This window comes from Nerophis lumbriciformis, linkage group LG13 (assembly GCF_033978685.3).
Source record: "Nerophis lumbriciformis linkage group LG13, RoL_Nlum_v2.1, whole genome shotgun sequence".
NCBI classification, from domain to species: Eukaryota; Metazoa; Chordata; class Actinopteri; order Syngnathiformes; family Syngnathidae; genus Nerophis; species Nerophis lumbriciformis.
This window is the reverse complement of record NC_084560.2, coordinates 197,572-215,398: the sequence shown is the minus strand read 5'-3', so window position 1 is coordinate 215,398 and position 17,827 is coordinate 197,572. Positions and strand designations below refer to the sequence as shown.

Below are 17,827 nucleotides of genomic sequence, written 5' to 3'. Positions count from 1 at the left end.
GCTGACCGAGATATGCCGAGATATGATTCTTTCATTTTGGGCCTTTTAGAATCAGCATGACTTCATCTATTTGTGTCAAGGAGGTGAAATTAGGTCTGAAAACCTTTGACAAGTGGACTTCATGTCCATTAGGTCTTTTCAAAGTGTAGAATACCATCCGCCTTAAACAGGATATTCTACTTTGAAAGTAAACTGGATCATTTATTTTGTGTTTATGCATGACTTCTTGTCCCACACGAGCAGATTTTAACTCAATTGAACCGCCTTGTTGTGTCGACCACTAAATATAGAAGCCAGGCGGTGGAAACTGACACATTGACTTCAAAACAAAAAACGGAACGAGTGTGTCGCCGTGGCGCCGCCGTTCCACATCTAGTGGAAATCCCCGGTTACACTTACAAACGTTGCTTGGCGAGATAAATGAAGAAACCATACCTCGGGTTTATGGCACGTAGCAAAAGGAAATGCACTTTCAACCCACTGCACTCGCAGTGAGCAAACTCAACCACAAGGTAGCGCCATAGCAGAGCTAACAATACGGAATACAGATTTACAATGTAAACGACCTAATCTTTTCTTCAAGTTTATACATCATACCTCAGGCAGAAGGGAATTTATGGCAATACAGATTTTAGGCCATATTGCCCACCCCTCGTAAAAAGTGGTCTTCTCTTCCTGTGAATAATGTTGTAAACAGCAGTGTGTTTGTTTTCAGGACAATTTGACATTAAGTTGTTATTTTAAGTACATGTAAACTTACTGAATGCCTCATGTGACTGAGCAAATCTGGACATTTCTCAAGCATGTTTGTCATTTTGTGTCCTGCAGACGTCTGTGAAGAACAACTTCTGCCTGAAAAACAGGAGAGTAGCTTCAGGATGTTGAAGGAGGATCAACCAAAGAGGAAGACCAGGCACCACGGACCCTCTGGCGTCTCCTTTTCCTCTTTGACACAGACCCTGCCCTGTAAAAAGGAAGAGGAAGACTCACTGACCCCCCACACTAAAGAGGAAGAACACAGCATCAGTCAGGAGGGAGATCATCTTGAAGGACTGGTGGAGTTCCCAGTGACTGGTGTCCCTGTGAAGAGTGAAGATGATGAGGTCAAAGGTGAAAGTGAGGAGAAGAGAGAGGCGGAGCCTCCAAGCAGCAGCTCAACACAACACATGACAACAGAAGCTGATGGAGACCACTGTGGAGGATCACAAGCAGACAAGATCTTAGCTCCACTATCAGATAGTGAGGACACAACGTCACACTCTCCTTACACTGATGATGAAGACTCTAAAGATGATGCAACATGTCACACTGACAACACTCACTTCACATGTTCTCACTGTCACAAAACTTTCGAATACCATTGTCGTCTGAAAACACACATGACAACACACACTGGAGAAAAACCTTTTATCTGTTCAATCTGTAGTAAAGGTTTTGTAGAAAGTCACAAATTGAAAGTACACATGAGAACACACACTGGTGAAAAACCTTTTACTTGTTCAATCTGTGGTAAAGGTTTTACACAAAGTCAATATTTGAAAGTACACATGAGAACACACACTGGTGAAAAACCTTTTTCTTGTTCAATCTGTGGTAAAACTTTTACAAAAAGGCAATCTTTGAAAATACACATGAGAGCACACACTGGTGAAAAACCCTTTTCCTGTTCAACCTGTGGTAAAGGTTTTACACAAAGTCAACATTTGAAAGTACACATGAGAGCACACACTGGTGAAAAACCCTTTTCCTGTTCAACTTGTGGTAAAGGTTTTACACAAAGTCAACATTTGAAAGGACACATGAGAGCACACACTGCTGAAAAACCTTTTTCCTGTTCAACTTGTGGTAAAGGTTTTACACAAAGTCAGAGTGTGAAAAGACACAAGAGAACACACACTGGTGAAAAACCTTTTATCTGTTCAATCTGTAGTAAAGGTTTTACACAAAGTCAATATTTGAAAGTACACATGAGAACACACACTGGTGAAAAACCTTCTTCCTGTTCAATCTGTGGTAAAGGTTTTACACAAAGTCAATCTTTGAAAGTACACATGAGAGCACACACTTGTGAAAAACCCTTTTCCTGTTCAAATTGTGGTAAAGGTTTTACACAAAGTCAATATTTGAAAGTACACATGAGAACACACACTGGTGGAAAACCTTTTTCCTGTTCAACTTGTGGTAAAGGTTTTACACAAAGTCAATATTTGAAAGTACACATGAGAGCACACACTGGTGAAAAACCTTTTTCCTGTTCAACTTGTGGTAAAGGTTTTACACAAAGTCAACATTTGAAAAGACACATGAGAACACACCCAGGAGAGAAAGTGTTGAGTTGCAGTGTGTGTGGTGAAAGATTGTCTTCTAAGTACCAGTGTAAGAAACACAAGTGTGCTGGTGAGAACAGCAGCAGCAAATGAAACTGCAGGATTTGAAATGAACTGTTAAGACTTTAATGTTGACTTTCTGACAACATCAGCACATATAACATGTGTGACATTGTTGTTTGTGTAACTATCTTGTTAATATTCTCCTACATTTTTTTTTTACGTTGATGTTCCACGTAATCTTATTTTCAGTGAAGGTTTAGGATAGGCAAATATAAGCTTTGGCTTCAGCCTATTCCTTTTTCGGTCATGCTTTTTCTTTTCTTTTCCTTTTGTGTGTAAATGTGTATGATTGTTATAAATGTATAGTCTGTACTCTTAAACTGGTCACACACAATGGTTAATGGTTGATGGTTGATTATATGACCGAAATAAACTTATTTCATTCAATAATTCATTCATTTATAGATTAGATAGTTTGAAATATGGAAGTATTACATAAATATAATTCACTTCACTTCACTTGGGTATAAAAATAGCTTCCCAAAAAATGCTCAGTCGCTATTTACAGTATATTCTCTCTTTATCTTATTTACTTATTTACCCTACAGACATCCAGCAGCCCCCTCACATTAAAGAGGAAGGGGAAGGATCCACAGCCCCCCCCCCCCCCCCCCCACACACACACACACACATACATTAAAGAGAAAGAGGAGGAAGTGTGGATCACTCAGGAGGGAGAGTGTCCTGTAGGGCAGGAGGAGGATGATGTCAGCAAGTTTCCACTGACTGTTGTCTCTGTGAAGACTGAAGAGCATGAAGACAAAGCACCTGAGTCCTCACAGCTTCATCACAGTCCAAGTAAGCACATATCATTTTATTCTCAGGGCATTCAATCCATCACAACTGGACTGTTCACTTTGTCTTAGAAGACTCATACAAGTAGGCTTCATCACTTCATGCTCATACACCTCAAGTCTTAAATCTAATCATTGGAAATTAGAGGGGGACTGCTCTTTTTTTGGGGAATGTTTTCTGTCATTCATAATCATTATAAAAGACATGACGGTTGACATATATATATATTTTTAAATCACATTCTAACTCAAAAATCTACAAACCCCGTTTCCATATGAGTTGGGAAATTGTGTTAGATGTAAATATAAACGGAATACAATGATTTTCAAATCCTTTTCAACCAATATTCAGTTGAATGCACTACAAAGACAAGATATTTGATGTTAAAACTCATATATTTTATTTTATTTTTTGCAAATAATAATTAACTTAGAATGTCATGACTGCAACACGTGCCAAAGTAGTTGGGAAAGGGCATGTTCACCACTGTGTTACATCACCTTTTCTTTTAACAACAGTCAATAAACGATTGGGAACTGAGGAAACTAATTGTTGAAGCTTTAAAAGTGGAATTGTTTCCTATTGTTTTATGTAGAGTTTCAGTCGTTCAACAGTCTGGGGTCTCCGCTGTCGTATTTTACGCTTCATGATGCGCCACACATTTTTGATGGGAGACAGGTCTGGAATGCAGGTGGACCAGGAAAGTACCCCAACTCTTTTTTTACGAAGCCATGCTGTTGTAACACGTGCTGAATGTGGCTTGGCATTGTCTTGCTGAAATAAGCAGGGGCGTCCATGAAAAAGACGGCACTTAGATGGCAGCATTTGTTGTTCCAAAACCTGTATGTACCTTTCAGCATTAATGGTGCCTTCACAGATGTGTAAGTTACCCATCCCTTGGGCACTAATACACCCCCAAACCATCACACATGCTGGCTTTTGAACTTTGCGTCGATAACAGTCTGGATGGTTCGCTTCCCCTTTGGTCTGGATGACACGATGTCGAATATTTCCAAAAACAATTTGAAATGTGGACTCGTCAGACCACAGAACACTTTTCCACTTTGCATGAGTCCATCTTAGATGATCTCGGGCCCAGAGAAGCCGGTGCCGTTTCTGGATGTTGTTGATACATGGCTTTCGCTTTGCATAGTAGAGCTTTGACTCGCACTTACAGATGTAGCGACCAACTGTATTTAGTGACAGTGGTTTTCTGAAGTGTTCCTGAGCCCATGTGGTGATATCCTTTAGAGATTGATGTCGGTTTTTGATACAGTGCCGTCTGAGGGATCGAAGGTCACGGTCATTCAATGTTGGTTTCCGGCCATGTCGCTTATGTGGAGTGATTTCTCCAGATTCTCTGAACCCTTTGATGATATTATGGAGCGTAGATGTTGAAATCCCTAAATTTCTTGCAATTGCACTTTGAGAATCGTTGTTCTTTAACTATTTGACTATTTGCTCACGCAGTTGTGGAAAAAGTGGTGTACCTCGCCCCATCCTTTCTTGTGAAAGACTGAGCATTTTTTGGGAAGCTGTTTTTATACCCAATCATGGCACCCACCTGTTCCCAATTAGCCTGCACACCTGTGGGATGTTCCAAATAAGTGTTTGATGAGCATTCCTCAACTTTATCAGTATTTATTGCCACCTTTCCCAACTTCTTTGTCACGTGTTGCAGGCATCAAATTCTAAAGTTAATGATTATTTGCAAAAAAAAAAAAGCTTATCAGTTCGAACATCAAATATGTTGTCTTTGTAGCATATTCAACTGAATATGGGTTGAAAATGATTTGCAAATCATTGTATTCCGTTTATATTTATATCTAACACAATTTCCCAAATCATATGGAAACGGGGTTTGTAAATAAAAGTCCACTTGCAATGGAGCCAATGGGAGGTCCTCTATAACCATCCAAAAAGTGCCAACAATACTCCATTTGCATTTCGTGGCTTGAATAGCAACCAAGTATTAATGATATTGTTATTATAAGTGCTAACGCAGACAAACTATTTATTGCTTGTGTGTCTATGTTGACATCACCGGCTGGTGAGCGCCTTCCTAGCCTCGGTGCTGGTGAAAGATTATTCCAGATCATGAATCATGCCTCTCACCTGGATAGTAGAAGGATGAAGATGTACTTTGACAAGTTGGTACCGTTTGACAGCCAATTTAGACCCGGCGAACGACACAAAAAGATGCTTGGCTTCACCCCCCTCTTCTGTGCGACGATTATGAATAACTGTTTATCTAAATGGGAATATAACAAGATTATATCAGTCTGTGTCATAGTCACAGCAGACCTTGTACAGTAGGTGATGTTTTTTGTTTGTTTGTTGGCTCTCATGAATTCTGTAGTGTGTAATATTCAGTAATCTTGTTTAAAAAAAAAAGAACATTGTGATGTGTTTTTGAAATTAATGCGCTAATGAGCAACAATATGTAAATACATATATACCTACACTTTCTGACAGTCGCTTCCGGATGCGTCATTTTGGGGGCGGTCTTATTTACGTGGCTCACCTTCGACAGCGTCTTCTCCCCGTCATCTTTGTTGTAGCGGTGTAGCGTGCAAGGACGGGTGTGTAAGAAGTGTCAAAAGATGGAGCTAACTGTTTTAATGACATTTAGACTTTACTTCAATCAACAACGGAGCAGCATCTCCTCATCCGTGGCTCACTAGTGCAACAACAACATTGGAAATGTGTCCCGTGAAAAACCGTCTGACCGGAAGTCTCTAATAACTAAAGTTTGTCATGTCTGTGTGATCAGGTTTTATTTTTGGACTTTTTGTGCACTTTTGTTTTGTTTTGTCACCATAGTTACCCATTAGTTTCACTTGTCATGCCACTCACCTGTTTTGAGTCACGCACCTGTTGTTAATCATGTCTGTGTTATTTAAGCTTTTCATTTTCTGTTGTTCGTCCTGGAGTCATAGCCTTTCTCACCCTGCTATCCTCGCGTTTCAAGCCCTGTTCACGATCCCATGCCACAGTAAGTTTGTTTATTAAGCCACAGTTAGTATTTTGTTTAATTGTTCATAGTTTCTGCCAATGTGCAAGTTTTGTGTTTTATAGTCTAGTTTTGTACCTCCGCCCCTGTGCGCGCTTTTTGTTTGATCCTTTCTTTGTAATTATAGTGTTAAATAAATCATGTACCCACCTTCAAGCCATGTCCGATCCAAATTCTCTTGCATCTTGGGAAAACAAAAACTCCACAGTCCAAGTCATGACAAAGTTCCTTGGGTGAATAATGTAAACTCACTACACCGGTATGTTTTAGTGCTTTACTGACATCATTTTACACTACTTTATATTAGAAATGGCAACAGCAGAGGGTGAATGTCCCATAACAAGAAGATAGAGGAAAAGAAGAAGCTTATCGACTACGGAATCAGCACGGACTACAGTGCAAATTTTCAGGACTTATGCAGATCTCAAATACACATCAGCAGGTACCAGAAGGTAAGAAAAGTTGGTTTTGCATAATATCGTGAAACAAAACGCCAGATAATATGTCTGCTAATGGGTGCCATTTTGTGGTCCTTATACACACATCATAGTAATACTTGTATCTCTGACTACGGTAGCCGTAATGGTCCGACAATCCATCAAGTGATGCGGCTTCAAAGTCGTACTAAAACATTTTGACAGATTTTTGTGTTTGTAAGGTTCTTTATTTTCAATGGGACATAAAAAGTTTTGTTGTTTAATGGCGTCATATTGCAGTCTACAGGTATCTCTTATGTGTGACTACCATCTACTGGTCACACTTATCAATACACCTTGTACTAAATAAAATTGCTTCAAGGTCGGTAAGCACAACCAGAATTATGCCGTACATTAGGCGCACCGGACTATAAGGCGCACTGTCGAGTTTTGAGAAAATGAAAGGATTTTATGTGCGCCTTATAGTCTGAAAAATACGGTACATGAACAAAGTGAGCCTTTTGTCAGTCATTTTCAATCTTTGTTTCGGCTACTTGCAATTCTCCTCCACACGTTTTCCTGTGTACAGTAGTATTAGTAGTGTTAGTGTTCATGTTGGAGATGGAACTAGTCATTTTAATACAACGCTGAATTTTAATGTACACATTGCTTTGAAACTGTAGGAGAATGATTGTTATTCAAGTCCTCGTATCAGCTGGTACTTGACACATGCCCCCATATGGCTGCCGGGGGATATGCCTGTTGTATGATTCTTTCATTTTGGGCCTTTTAGAATCAGCATGTCTTTGTCTATTTGTGTCAAGGAGGTGAAATTAGGTCTGAAAACCTTTTGACAAGTGGACTTCATTTCCATTAGGTATTTTCAAAGTGTAGAATACCATCCGCCTTAAACAGAATATTCTACTTTGAAAGTAAACTGGATCATTTATTTTGTGTTTATGCATGACTTCTTGTCCCACACGAGCAGATTTTAGCTCAATTGAACCGTCTTGTTGTGTCGACCACTAAATATAGAAGTCAGGCGGTGGAAACTGACATGTTGACTTCAAAACAATAAATGGAACGAGTCTGTCGCCGTGGCGCCGCTATTCCACATCCAGTGGAAATCCCCGGTTACACTTACAAACGTTGCTTGGCGAGATAAATGACGTAACCATACTTGGGGTTCAAGGCACGAAGCAAAAGGAAATACACTTTCAACCCACAGCACTCGCAGTGAGCAAACTTGACCACAAGATGGCGCCATAGCAGAGACAACGATACAGAATACAGATTTACACTGTAAACAACCTCATATTTTTCCAAGTTTATACATCAGTAACTGACAATAAAATCACAGGGGGCGCTGGAGCCTATCCCAGCTGCATTCTGGCAGAAGGGAATGTATGGCAATATAGATTTTAGGCCATTTTGCCCACCCCTTGTACAAAGTGGTTTTCTTTTCCTGTGAATAATGTTGTAAACAGCAGTGTGTTTGTTTTCAGGCCGATTCATACATTAACTTGTTATTTTAAGTACATGTAAACCAGGGGTGTCAAACTCAAATACAGAGTGGGCCAAAATGTAAAAGTGAACAAAGCCGCGGGCCAAGGTTGAACAAATTAACCTTTTAATAGGGACCCAAACAAGTTTTGCATTATATATTGAACAAGCAAGGCTTATATAACTTTATAGTGACATGCAAAATCCAGTTTCAAATAATAATAATGATAATTAAAAAATATCAATGGCATATCAAATACAATTTAAATAAAAATGTAATGCTTCTTTTCTATTTGCAGCCTTCTGAGGTACATATAAACATTAACTTTTTCCACAGGCTAATACATTTGAAAATACCGGTAAAATAATGAATAAACCAACCATTCAGGACTTTAAACTGCTCAGTTTGCAACACACTGATCTAATCTGATGTGCCCAAGCCAGATACCTGGCATCTTTTCTTGGATGCTAGTTCATTAATGTCGGGGCTCAGGCTTTGAGCTGAGGCAACTCTCATTATCGAACAAAAGTGTTCATCAGTCATTATATCTCGTATTCCACAGTCTTGGGGACGTGCATTACAGGCACTGCTTTTAACGTCCTCTACAAGCTGATGTCAGGTCCGCTTTTCATCCCTTCGAACAATGTGCCCGCACAGTTACAAGATGTGAGCAGCTTTGGTAGCACACACATGTAAATGCAAAGCATACTTCATCAACAGCGATACAGTTTACACAGAGTGGCTGTATAGCAACTTTAACATTGTTAGAAATATACACCACGCTGTGAATCTACACCAAACAAGAATGACGAACACATTTTGGGAGAACATCCGCACAGTAACACAACATAAACACAACAGAACAAATACCCAGAATCCCATGCAGCACTAACTCTTCCGGGACGCTACAATATACACCCCCGCTACCTCCAAACTTCTGCTAACATTTAAGAAGTGATTATGATGTTATGGTTCAGTGTGCCCTTTCACAGGCTTGCTGTCTCCAACACAAGTCTCCACCATGGTGGTGCCAGCCGTCATACTACTTGTACAATATAATTATGCACACCTTTTGTAAGATAGACATTTTTGTTTGTACTAGCAGATTCAAACCAGCGCTGTATCCTTTGCATGTGACCTTGTAGAATAAAATGTCTGTTTTTTAGGACTAATGGTCTGATTCTTTGTGGTGTTTTAACAAAAATAAAAGTCTATTCTTTCAATTGGTGCCATGACCCAGATTGGCTGATACTGAGGACTCGAAATGTGTTATTTTGCAAGAAGATCTAGGCCCCTATTGTATACAGATTTATTGATAAAGACTTTAAGCACAGATGCCTCAAAGAGCTGCATGACCCACGAGAACATCACTGGTCTGATGTCATGTCTCACAACGGTCGTTAATGACTTGGAGATGGTCCTCCTTGTGAGCCATGAAGCGCATTGTCATCAGCGAAAGAGCCTTGAAGATGATTTTTTTCTTTTGTCTTTGCAGCAAAACATCTCAGATCAAACACGGATCCGTCTTGTTATCTGAAGTAGACGCCCTTGACAGCATGGGGGATGACTTACATGAAGAAGAGGTTGACGGTTGACACCATTACTGATCCCAAAGCTGCCAGTATAGTCCCCGTTTGAGAGAACCTGACCAATCATGTCATCGTGAGAGAGACTTATCATTATTGTGAACTTTTCTGGGCCACCCAATTTTGCCAACATAGACCAGAGTGCCTAACGATTCACAATGTCAAAATCCTTGGTTAGTTCAACAAAGACCTACAGGTCCATCTGTTGCTCAATACACTTTTCTGGGAGTTGGCATATCGCAAATACCAGGTCAACAGTGCTCCTGCCCAGACAGAAACCACATTGTGATTCTCATGAATGCCATCTGTTAGTCTATTTTAGCAGGACACAAGCTTGAATCTTTCCATCGATAGAGAGAAGCGATATATCTCTGTAGTTACCACAGTCTGAATTTCTGTCATTTTTTTAAACATAATATGACAATGGTGGTATCTCCAAGGTCAGGCTACGTATCTCCTTTGTCCCAAATGGTTAACAGGATGTCGTGAAATGCCTTGAAGGCTGTGGGTCCTAAGGCTTTGTACACTTCGGCAGGTATGCCATTCTGAACTGCTGCTTTACCACAGCGTGTCTGGTCCATGGCAGTTCTCACTTTCCCCCAGTAGGAGGGAGGTACAGGCACGCCTTAGTTGGCTTCTGTGGTATCTGTTGTAATGCCTCTTGGTCAACAGAAGGTGGTCTGTTGAGGAACTGACTAACGAGTTCTTCCCAACGCCCACTGATCCAAGATTTGCTCTTTAATTTGGTGGATGCATCAACAGAGAGAGGGTATGCAGTGCCCCCTTTGGCTGGACCGAAGATGACTTTGAGACGGCTGAAGAGCATTTTGAAGTTGATAGAGTCTGCGTAACGCTGGATTTCCTCAGCTTTTGACTCCCACCAAATGTATTGCATAGAGCAAAGCTCTCTTTGGACTTTGGCTTGACAGTCTTTGAATCTGTCATGGCGGGATCCACAGGTCAATATAGGCCCTTCTTTTTTCATCAAATTGCGCCTACAGCCATGTTGTACTGATCAAACTAGTCTTGATTAATTATCTGCTTCTTGCCAAACACAGCTTGTGCAGTCGCTGTTACTACGTCCCTGAAGTGGGTCCATTTGTCTGGTGTACTGCCTGTAAGGGGTCTTTTTGAATCCAATTCTGGGTCCAAGCTGGTGGGAGAGGGAAGTTTGGCTGTATTAAATGATGCTTTAATGACCCATGCCTATACTTTTATGTGGTACTCATTGGGCTAAATCCAGAACCTTGGTTATTAGTTTTCCTACCATCTTATTTGTCTTAAACAAAGTTCCTTGAATCCTTCAACTCCCCTAGCCGGATACTCACCAGAACCCCCTTAGTCCAGCACATCACCCTGGTCTTGCAGGAACTCCACTGGCTCCTCGTCAAAGACCGTAGCCAATTTAAGATCATTCTTACTTTCAAGATTATCCACAACCTCGCACCGTCATATCTTCATATCTTTGGAAACTTTAAAAGTATTTGAAAACGTGACGTCTTTGAAGGACAAACTTTTAAATACTTTTTGGGAGTTGCTTGTAGATGTGCAACATGTAGAAGTAAGACCTATGCTGACCCGCATGTATCAAATAAAGTAGAGGAATGTAATACAGTTATTTCTGTCAGGAGCTGGAATGCAGCTTATCGACGTGACCCCAAAGATGCAGAGAAAATACTCACATGGAGGGGATGAAAGAACAGAAAAATCAACCACAATAGGAGTGAAGGAAAACAAAAGAAGGCGAGTGCAGAAGTAAATGCACAAGAGACGGAACTTATTTTGTACCGGAAACATCACACTTATGCGAAGCAATGATCCGACGCTGTCTAGTTGACAATCTGGACTGAAATAAGAGACTGATTGGCAACATGGTACAGGTGTGTCCTGGTTGCATATCAGGCAGCTGGTGTGGAAGCCTGTGAACAGCACGAGGAAGTGCAAAACACCAAATATGGGCACAGGACAGGACCTTATATACCACATACAGTTAACAAGCAAACTTACGTCTAAAACAATTACAAAGATGTCACAATTTACTCACTTTTGGACGAAGATATCAACCGCTATTCTCTCTGGTCGGTGGAACCAATCAGATGTTAGGACCCGCCCACTGACTTTGATGGCTGAGTTTGAAAGATAAAATACATTTATGTATTTAATTCCATTTGTAATGAATTATCACATTTAGGTAATTATTTAAAGATGTATTTATTTGTTTAATGTTGTGCCATTTGACCCTCCATATTTTTGGAACAGCAAGACTTCCACAATATGGACTCATTTAGCCTTTTCAAATCAAGAACACACTTATTCCAGAATGCTTATTCACTTTCATTTCACCTATTTCTTGTTTCTTGTCTAAACTGACATTTTCTGTTTTATATTGTTCAATGTTGTAATGTTTGTATCGTCTCTAGAAAGGCACCTTATAAATAACATTGATTATTATTATTCGTATTATTCTTAAACAGAGGATTTGGTCCTTTCACATCATCTACAACCTTTTTTTCTTCCTGAGAACTTTTAAAAAAACCCGATGTACTCATTTTTTGTCCTGTTTATTTTCATAGCTTCTTTCAAGCCAAACAAAGGAAATATGATTATTTTGCCAGAGCACATTTGTATCACTACTAGAGGTATTTTGTCAAAAATAAAGGATTTTGTGTTTTATTAATATGACCAGCAACATTTCAATGGTACTATATGTAGGACTTTACAATACTGTACTGCCATCTACTGGTGACTTTTGGCAATATATACATAATTTTAGTTAGTGAAACAATTACAACAAAATAATAAAATTAATCATTTTATTACAAACAACAGTTTTAAAAAAGTCAATAATGCAAAATAAATGTAGAAAATCAAAAAGTGATCACGCTCCTGATTTACTACAAAGCTTTGAGTCTTCTGCGCATGACACTGTAATGATAGTGTTTGACCACATGGTGGTAGTAAGAGTCTACAAATGACTAGGAACCAATATATAGGATGTGTCAGGTAGAACTCTTTAGAGCGGTACACACCTTGTACGCACGAGTGTTGAAGTAGCGTTTGTAATATGTGATCGTGATTAAAAGACAGTTCTACAAGTCATCCAACGATGTGTTATTTAAAACAATAACATAACATGGTACCAGGAGTGAACGAACATTGAAGTGGTGTATTGTGAAAAGCGACATGGATTTGAAGCCACCTGAAAAGCTGAGGCTGAGTGGAAATGTCGACAGCAATTGGCGCACCTTCAAGCAGCAGTTCCAGCTGTACATGGCGGCCATGGCACTGCAGGATAAGCCGGATGCAAGGAAGGTAGCGTTACTGCTTACAATAGCAGGCCCACATGCCATTGAAGTTTACAACACTTTTGTGTTTGACAATCCAGATGAAAAAAACAAGTTGGATGTTGTCATTGAAAAGTTTGATGCTCATTGCTCTCCCAAGAAGAATGAGACATATGAGAGATATGTGTTCCGTTCAAGAGTGCAAGCTCATGGAGAAAGTTTTGACAGTTTTGTGACTGATTTGAGGCTGAAAGCACAAACTTGCAACTTTGCTACACTGAAGGACTCTATGATAAGGGACCAGATTGTATGTGGCATAGAAGACAAAAAAGTCAGAGAAAGACTGTTGAGAGAGACAGAATTGTCGTTGGAGAATGCCATTCAAATTTGTCATGCAGCAGAATTGTCACAGATGCACGTCAAGACGTTTGGTGAAATGGCGTCCACCGCAGCCATCAGCGTGGGAGGTGACAACGTGCATGTCGTGTCAAGGGGATGGAAGTCGACAAGTCGCAGCCTGCACAGCAGAAGAGTGACGTCATGTTCCAATGCAAGCGCTGTGGATCGCAGCACAAGCCAAAGCAGTGTCCAGCATTTGGTAGGCAGTGTTCCAAATGCTATGGAAAAAATCACTTTGCCAAACAATGTTTTGCTAAAGGAAAACCATGCGCTAAAAAGGACAAATCTGTCAATGTAGTGGAGGACACTGATCTGGGTGAAACATTCTTTGTTGGCCTAGTGAACAGTGAAAATAAAACTGAAGAAGTAGTCAATCCTGTTGAAAAAGACAAGTGGATTGCACCGCTACAAATAAATGGAACTCGAGTTAACATGAAACTAGATACTGGTTGTAACGCTTACATGGGCTAGGCGGGTTAAAAGTATAAACCGTGTAACAGAAGATGGTTCGTCTAGGAGCCTGAGGTATGAAAGATGACGACAACTAGTTATCTTGCTTTTGACTGCATTAAATGTATTAACACACAAATATAAATGACACAGATGACACAATAGAAAAAAATAAAAATAATGCCCAAAACAAAAATACAAGATGCAGTCCTTCTGCCTTCTCGGAACCAGTTCACAGTTCAGTTCAAAAAGGTACGCAAACTCTTTTGCGTCAGTCCAAAAGTTCAGTTCAAAAACAAAAGTAATCCAAAAAGGTTCGCGGCGGAGGAGAAAAAAATGCTTGTCCTACCGCGTAGGTGTTTAGCTCGCCATTTGTTGAGTTGAGTTTGAAGGTGGATAGGAAGCTCAGGTTGTTTGGGTCAACGGGTATTCCTTCCCGTAAAAAAAACCTGACCTAAAAGTCCAAAAAAAACAAAGTGAGTAACCTAGTTACCTCTTCACTAGCAAAGTACATTATATATGTACTTGAAAGCAGGGACGTGCACATGATTATAGAGGGGCAGGGGCTCAAAGTCAGAAAAGGGCAGGACATTTTTTTTTTGGTCCTTTACACAATATGGAAATTAATGTAAAATTAAATTTGCTAATAGGAAGCTAACTACTTAGCTGTGTGTCCTTTGTAGGTAAAAGTGATTGCCATTTCTTTTGTGTCAACAAATTATTGTCATAATGAGTTAATTCACATTATCATAGGCTTGGAAGACATGAAAAGCAACAAAACACTGGTTTATTATTAGGCTATTTATTGTTACAGATAAGCACTTTAATATTGAACATTGAACAGTGCAACATGAACTTTGAAAAAAAATACAAAAATAAATACCCAAATGGAAAAAACTTCAATGAGAAAATCTGTCCTTCTTCCCTTAACTTGATGAAAACACCATCAAGTTGTAACTTATGGTCTTTCTCACTTAATGCTCAGACTAAACAACTGAAATGCAATACAGGGCCAAAAATATGGACCAGGGGCCAGTAGAGGGCTGTAGGATGGAGGCCACCCATACCCAAATATGCTCCTCAATGTAAATTCAGGGCTTCCATGAAATGCTGTGAAATCAGTGCACAATCAGTAACCAAACCTTCTGGGGGCCTTAAAGCAGCAACCTTCTGGGGGCCATGTCCCTGTAGATGTTGATCACATCATTGTGATTTATGACTACATCTTTTTCAATGGAGAGGAGAAGGAGATCAGACAGCCTCTCTTCTGTGCATAGGCCTCTGAGTGAGTTTTTGACCAGCTTCAGTTTAGAAAAAGACCTCTCTACTGTGGCAGTGGACACTGGAATCGTTATTAATATTATTATTTTGTTAACCCACACAGTAATAGCAAAGTCACAATAAACTTTATATCTAAACCTCTACTGTGAGAGAAATGTGATCCGCCATAAACACAGTGCATTTTATTTTGAAAATTAACTCGGTGTTTTATTTTGTATTTTGTACACTACTTCCTGTCCCGCACGATCCGCTCTGCTCTGTGCGGAATTGATGCGCCGTGCTCCGATGTCCGGCAAAAACAGAAGCTGACACATTGAAAAATAGAATAATACAGCGTTTTTCTGAAATATTACCCATATTAGATGCTGAATAAGTGGCAACACAATAAGTTGGCTCTCTCTCCTCTCACTTACTCACTCACTCGCCCTCTCTCTCTCTCTCTCTCTCTCTCTGGCGGAAGCGGCGGGCTCAAACAACCCGGTATAACAAGAAAACGTGGAGTTTTTGTACCGCTGTTTTTTTTGTTGTTTTTTTTTGTTTTTTTTACATCCCTGACAGGAATTTATTAATGTTGTTTAAAGAAAAAAAACAAAAACAAAAAACACACACACACACACACACACACACACACACACAGGCAGAGGGCACTTTTTAAGACGAGGCAAAAAAGGGCAGGGGCTCAAGCACCCATAGGGCCTTATGTGTGCACGTGCCTGCTTGAAAGCATAATGTAAGCATTCAATTGTCCCGAATGACTAATTTGTTGTACTAATAAACCAATTGATATGACATAATTAACCATGTTGATTAATATACAATCATGAGTCATTAACTCATTAAAATGAACATTCATAATACATTTCTAATACAGATCATGATTTCTTATCTAAATTGATAAAACTCAATCATAGAGCAATTACATATTCAATTACAAATTAATTTACAAATTCAATTACAAGTTAAATTACAAGTTCAGTTACAAATTAAATTACAAGTGCACTTATATAACCTAGTTTCATTATTAGAAAGTCAATGTATCATAATTCATATTCAAGTACTTGTCCAAACATTCAAAGTTGATAAACAATCAAGCAAAGTTAAATTAAAGTGTTGCGCAACAACCTAAATACACGCACCTGCGTTCCATCTGATTCGCATCCACAAAGTGGCTAAAGCATATTAGCAGTGCAAAGCCCTTTGCCACTTTGCTAAACTAAACTGTTGCCTATAAATCGGCTGAATGATCAGAAGAAAAGAAAACATAATTACCTGAGTAATCGAGGCAAAACAACATACCATGCACGCCCGAATGGCAGCGGTTAGCGCCTATGCTAAAACAAATGCTAAAATAATATTGGCGACATGACACATGATTGTGAGTGTGGAATTCCATTGATTATGCCATGGCCAAAGACTCACCTAATTAAGAAGTTTGCAAAGTGTCAGAATGAGAAGATTTTGCAAGTTTCTTCTCAAGCGCGTCTCACAGCACCGCAGCCACAGCAGACGGGAGGGGGTGGTAAAGTGAGCAGCACTTCCTTAAAAGGAAGTGAGCGGCAGGAAGTAACCCTCCACAATAAAAGTCGTTGCACTGTATGCGCATTTTCAATGGGTAATTTAAATATGGGTTACATGGTGGAAAGGCAAACTTGATCAAGGAATTGAGAGAAAAACCGAAAATCCACAAAACAACAGTTGTACTGAAAGACTACAATGGTCGTAGCATTGACAGTCTGGGCACATGCAAATTGAGAGTCACTGTAAAAGGAAAAGTGCACTACCTGCTATTTTCAGTTGTCACTGAAGAACGTGAGTCAATATTGGGTGACAAAGCATGTGAAGTTTTAGGACTGGTGAAAAGAGTGTATCTTGTGAACACAGATGTGAGCGCTCAAAAAATTGAAACTGATTCAATAGTGCAGAACTACGCTGGTGTGTTCACTGGTTTTGGTGCTTTACCTTTCACATACAAAACACAGCTTAAAGAGCAGGCACGTCCAGTTGTCCATGCAGCGCCAAGAGTTCCAGCAGCACTTAAAGAGCGTCTCAAAAAGGAACTGGACCGGATGACAACACTGGGTGTAATAAAGAAAATCGAGGAACCAACAGATTGGGTAAACTCCATGGTCTGTGTGAAAAAGAAAAACGGCGATCTAAGAATATGCATGGATCCAAAAGACTTGAATGAAAACATAAAACGTGAGCACTACCAAATACCAAAACGTGAAGAAATAGCCAGTGAGATGGCTGGGGCAAAATATTTCTCAAAATTGGATGCGTCAAATGGCTTTTGGCAAATCAAACTAGACGAAAACAGTAGCAAATACTGCACTTTCAACACGCCTTTTGGTCGCTACTGCTTCCAACGCCTACCATTTGGGATCAAATCTGCATCAGAAATATTCCATGGAGCAATGGAACATATCATTGAAGGCTTGGAAGGCGTGCGAGCGTACATCGACGACATTGCTGTGTGGGGAAGAACAGCAAAAGAACACAACGAAAGGCTGACCAAAGTGTTGGAAAGAGTACAACAATATGGACTCAAATCAAACAAAAAGAAGTGTCAGTTTGGAGTGTCAGAGATCATTTTTCTGGGAGAAAAGCTCAGTGCACATGGCGTTCAACCTGATGATGAAAAAATACACGCCATACAAAGAATGCCGAGTCCCACAGACAAGACAGGTGTACAGCGTATATTGGGCGTGG

At 39.9% G+C, this 17,827-nt stretch overlaps 2 protein-coding genes across 9 annotated transcripts in view; both read left to right on the top strand.

Annotated features, from left to right (window-relative positions):
• The window catches only part of LOC133613919 (uncharacterized), a 123,603-nt gene that overhangs the window by 77,021 nt on the left and 28,755 nt on the right, over positions 1 to 17,827 (top strand). For 7 of the 8 annotated variants that reach the window (XM_072914391.1, XM_072914390.1, XM_072914392.1 and 4 more), the window contains one exon: positions 829 to 2,738. The exons of the other annotated variant lie outside the window; for it this stretch is intronic. In XM_072914391.1, the coding sequence (XP_072770492.1) occupies positions 829 to 2,420 (1,592 nt within the window). In that variant the 3' untranslated portion in view covers positions 2,421 to 2,738. Of the gene's footprint in view, positions 1 to 828; positions 2,739 to 17,827 lie in introns of those variants that run through there. 8 annotated transcript variants of the gene reach the window in all.
• On the top strand, positions 12,737 to 15,114 carry LOC140679315 (uncharacterized). Its single transcript, XM_072914387.1, has 2 exons — positions 12,737 to 13,455; positions 15,029 to 15,114. Exons 1-2 carry the CDS (start codon positions 12,888 to 12,890, stop codon positions 15,112 to 15,114), a joined length of 654 nt encoding a protein of 217 aa, XP_072770488.1. The 5' UTR covers positions 12,737 to 12,887.

What these genes read in the sequence shown, in the direction of transcription:
- LOC140679315 (XM_072914387.1), top strand. Translation starts at nt 12,888, where the DNA reads ATGGATTTGAAGCCACCTGAAAAGCTGAGGCTGAGTGGAAATGTCGAC. An exon ending in CGCAGCCATCAGCGTGGGAG is followed by an intron (nt 13,456 to 15,028) that starts GTGACAACGTGC and finishes ATGTCCCTGTAG; the next exon opens with ATGTTGATCACATCATTGTG.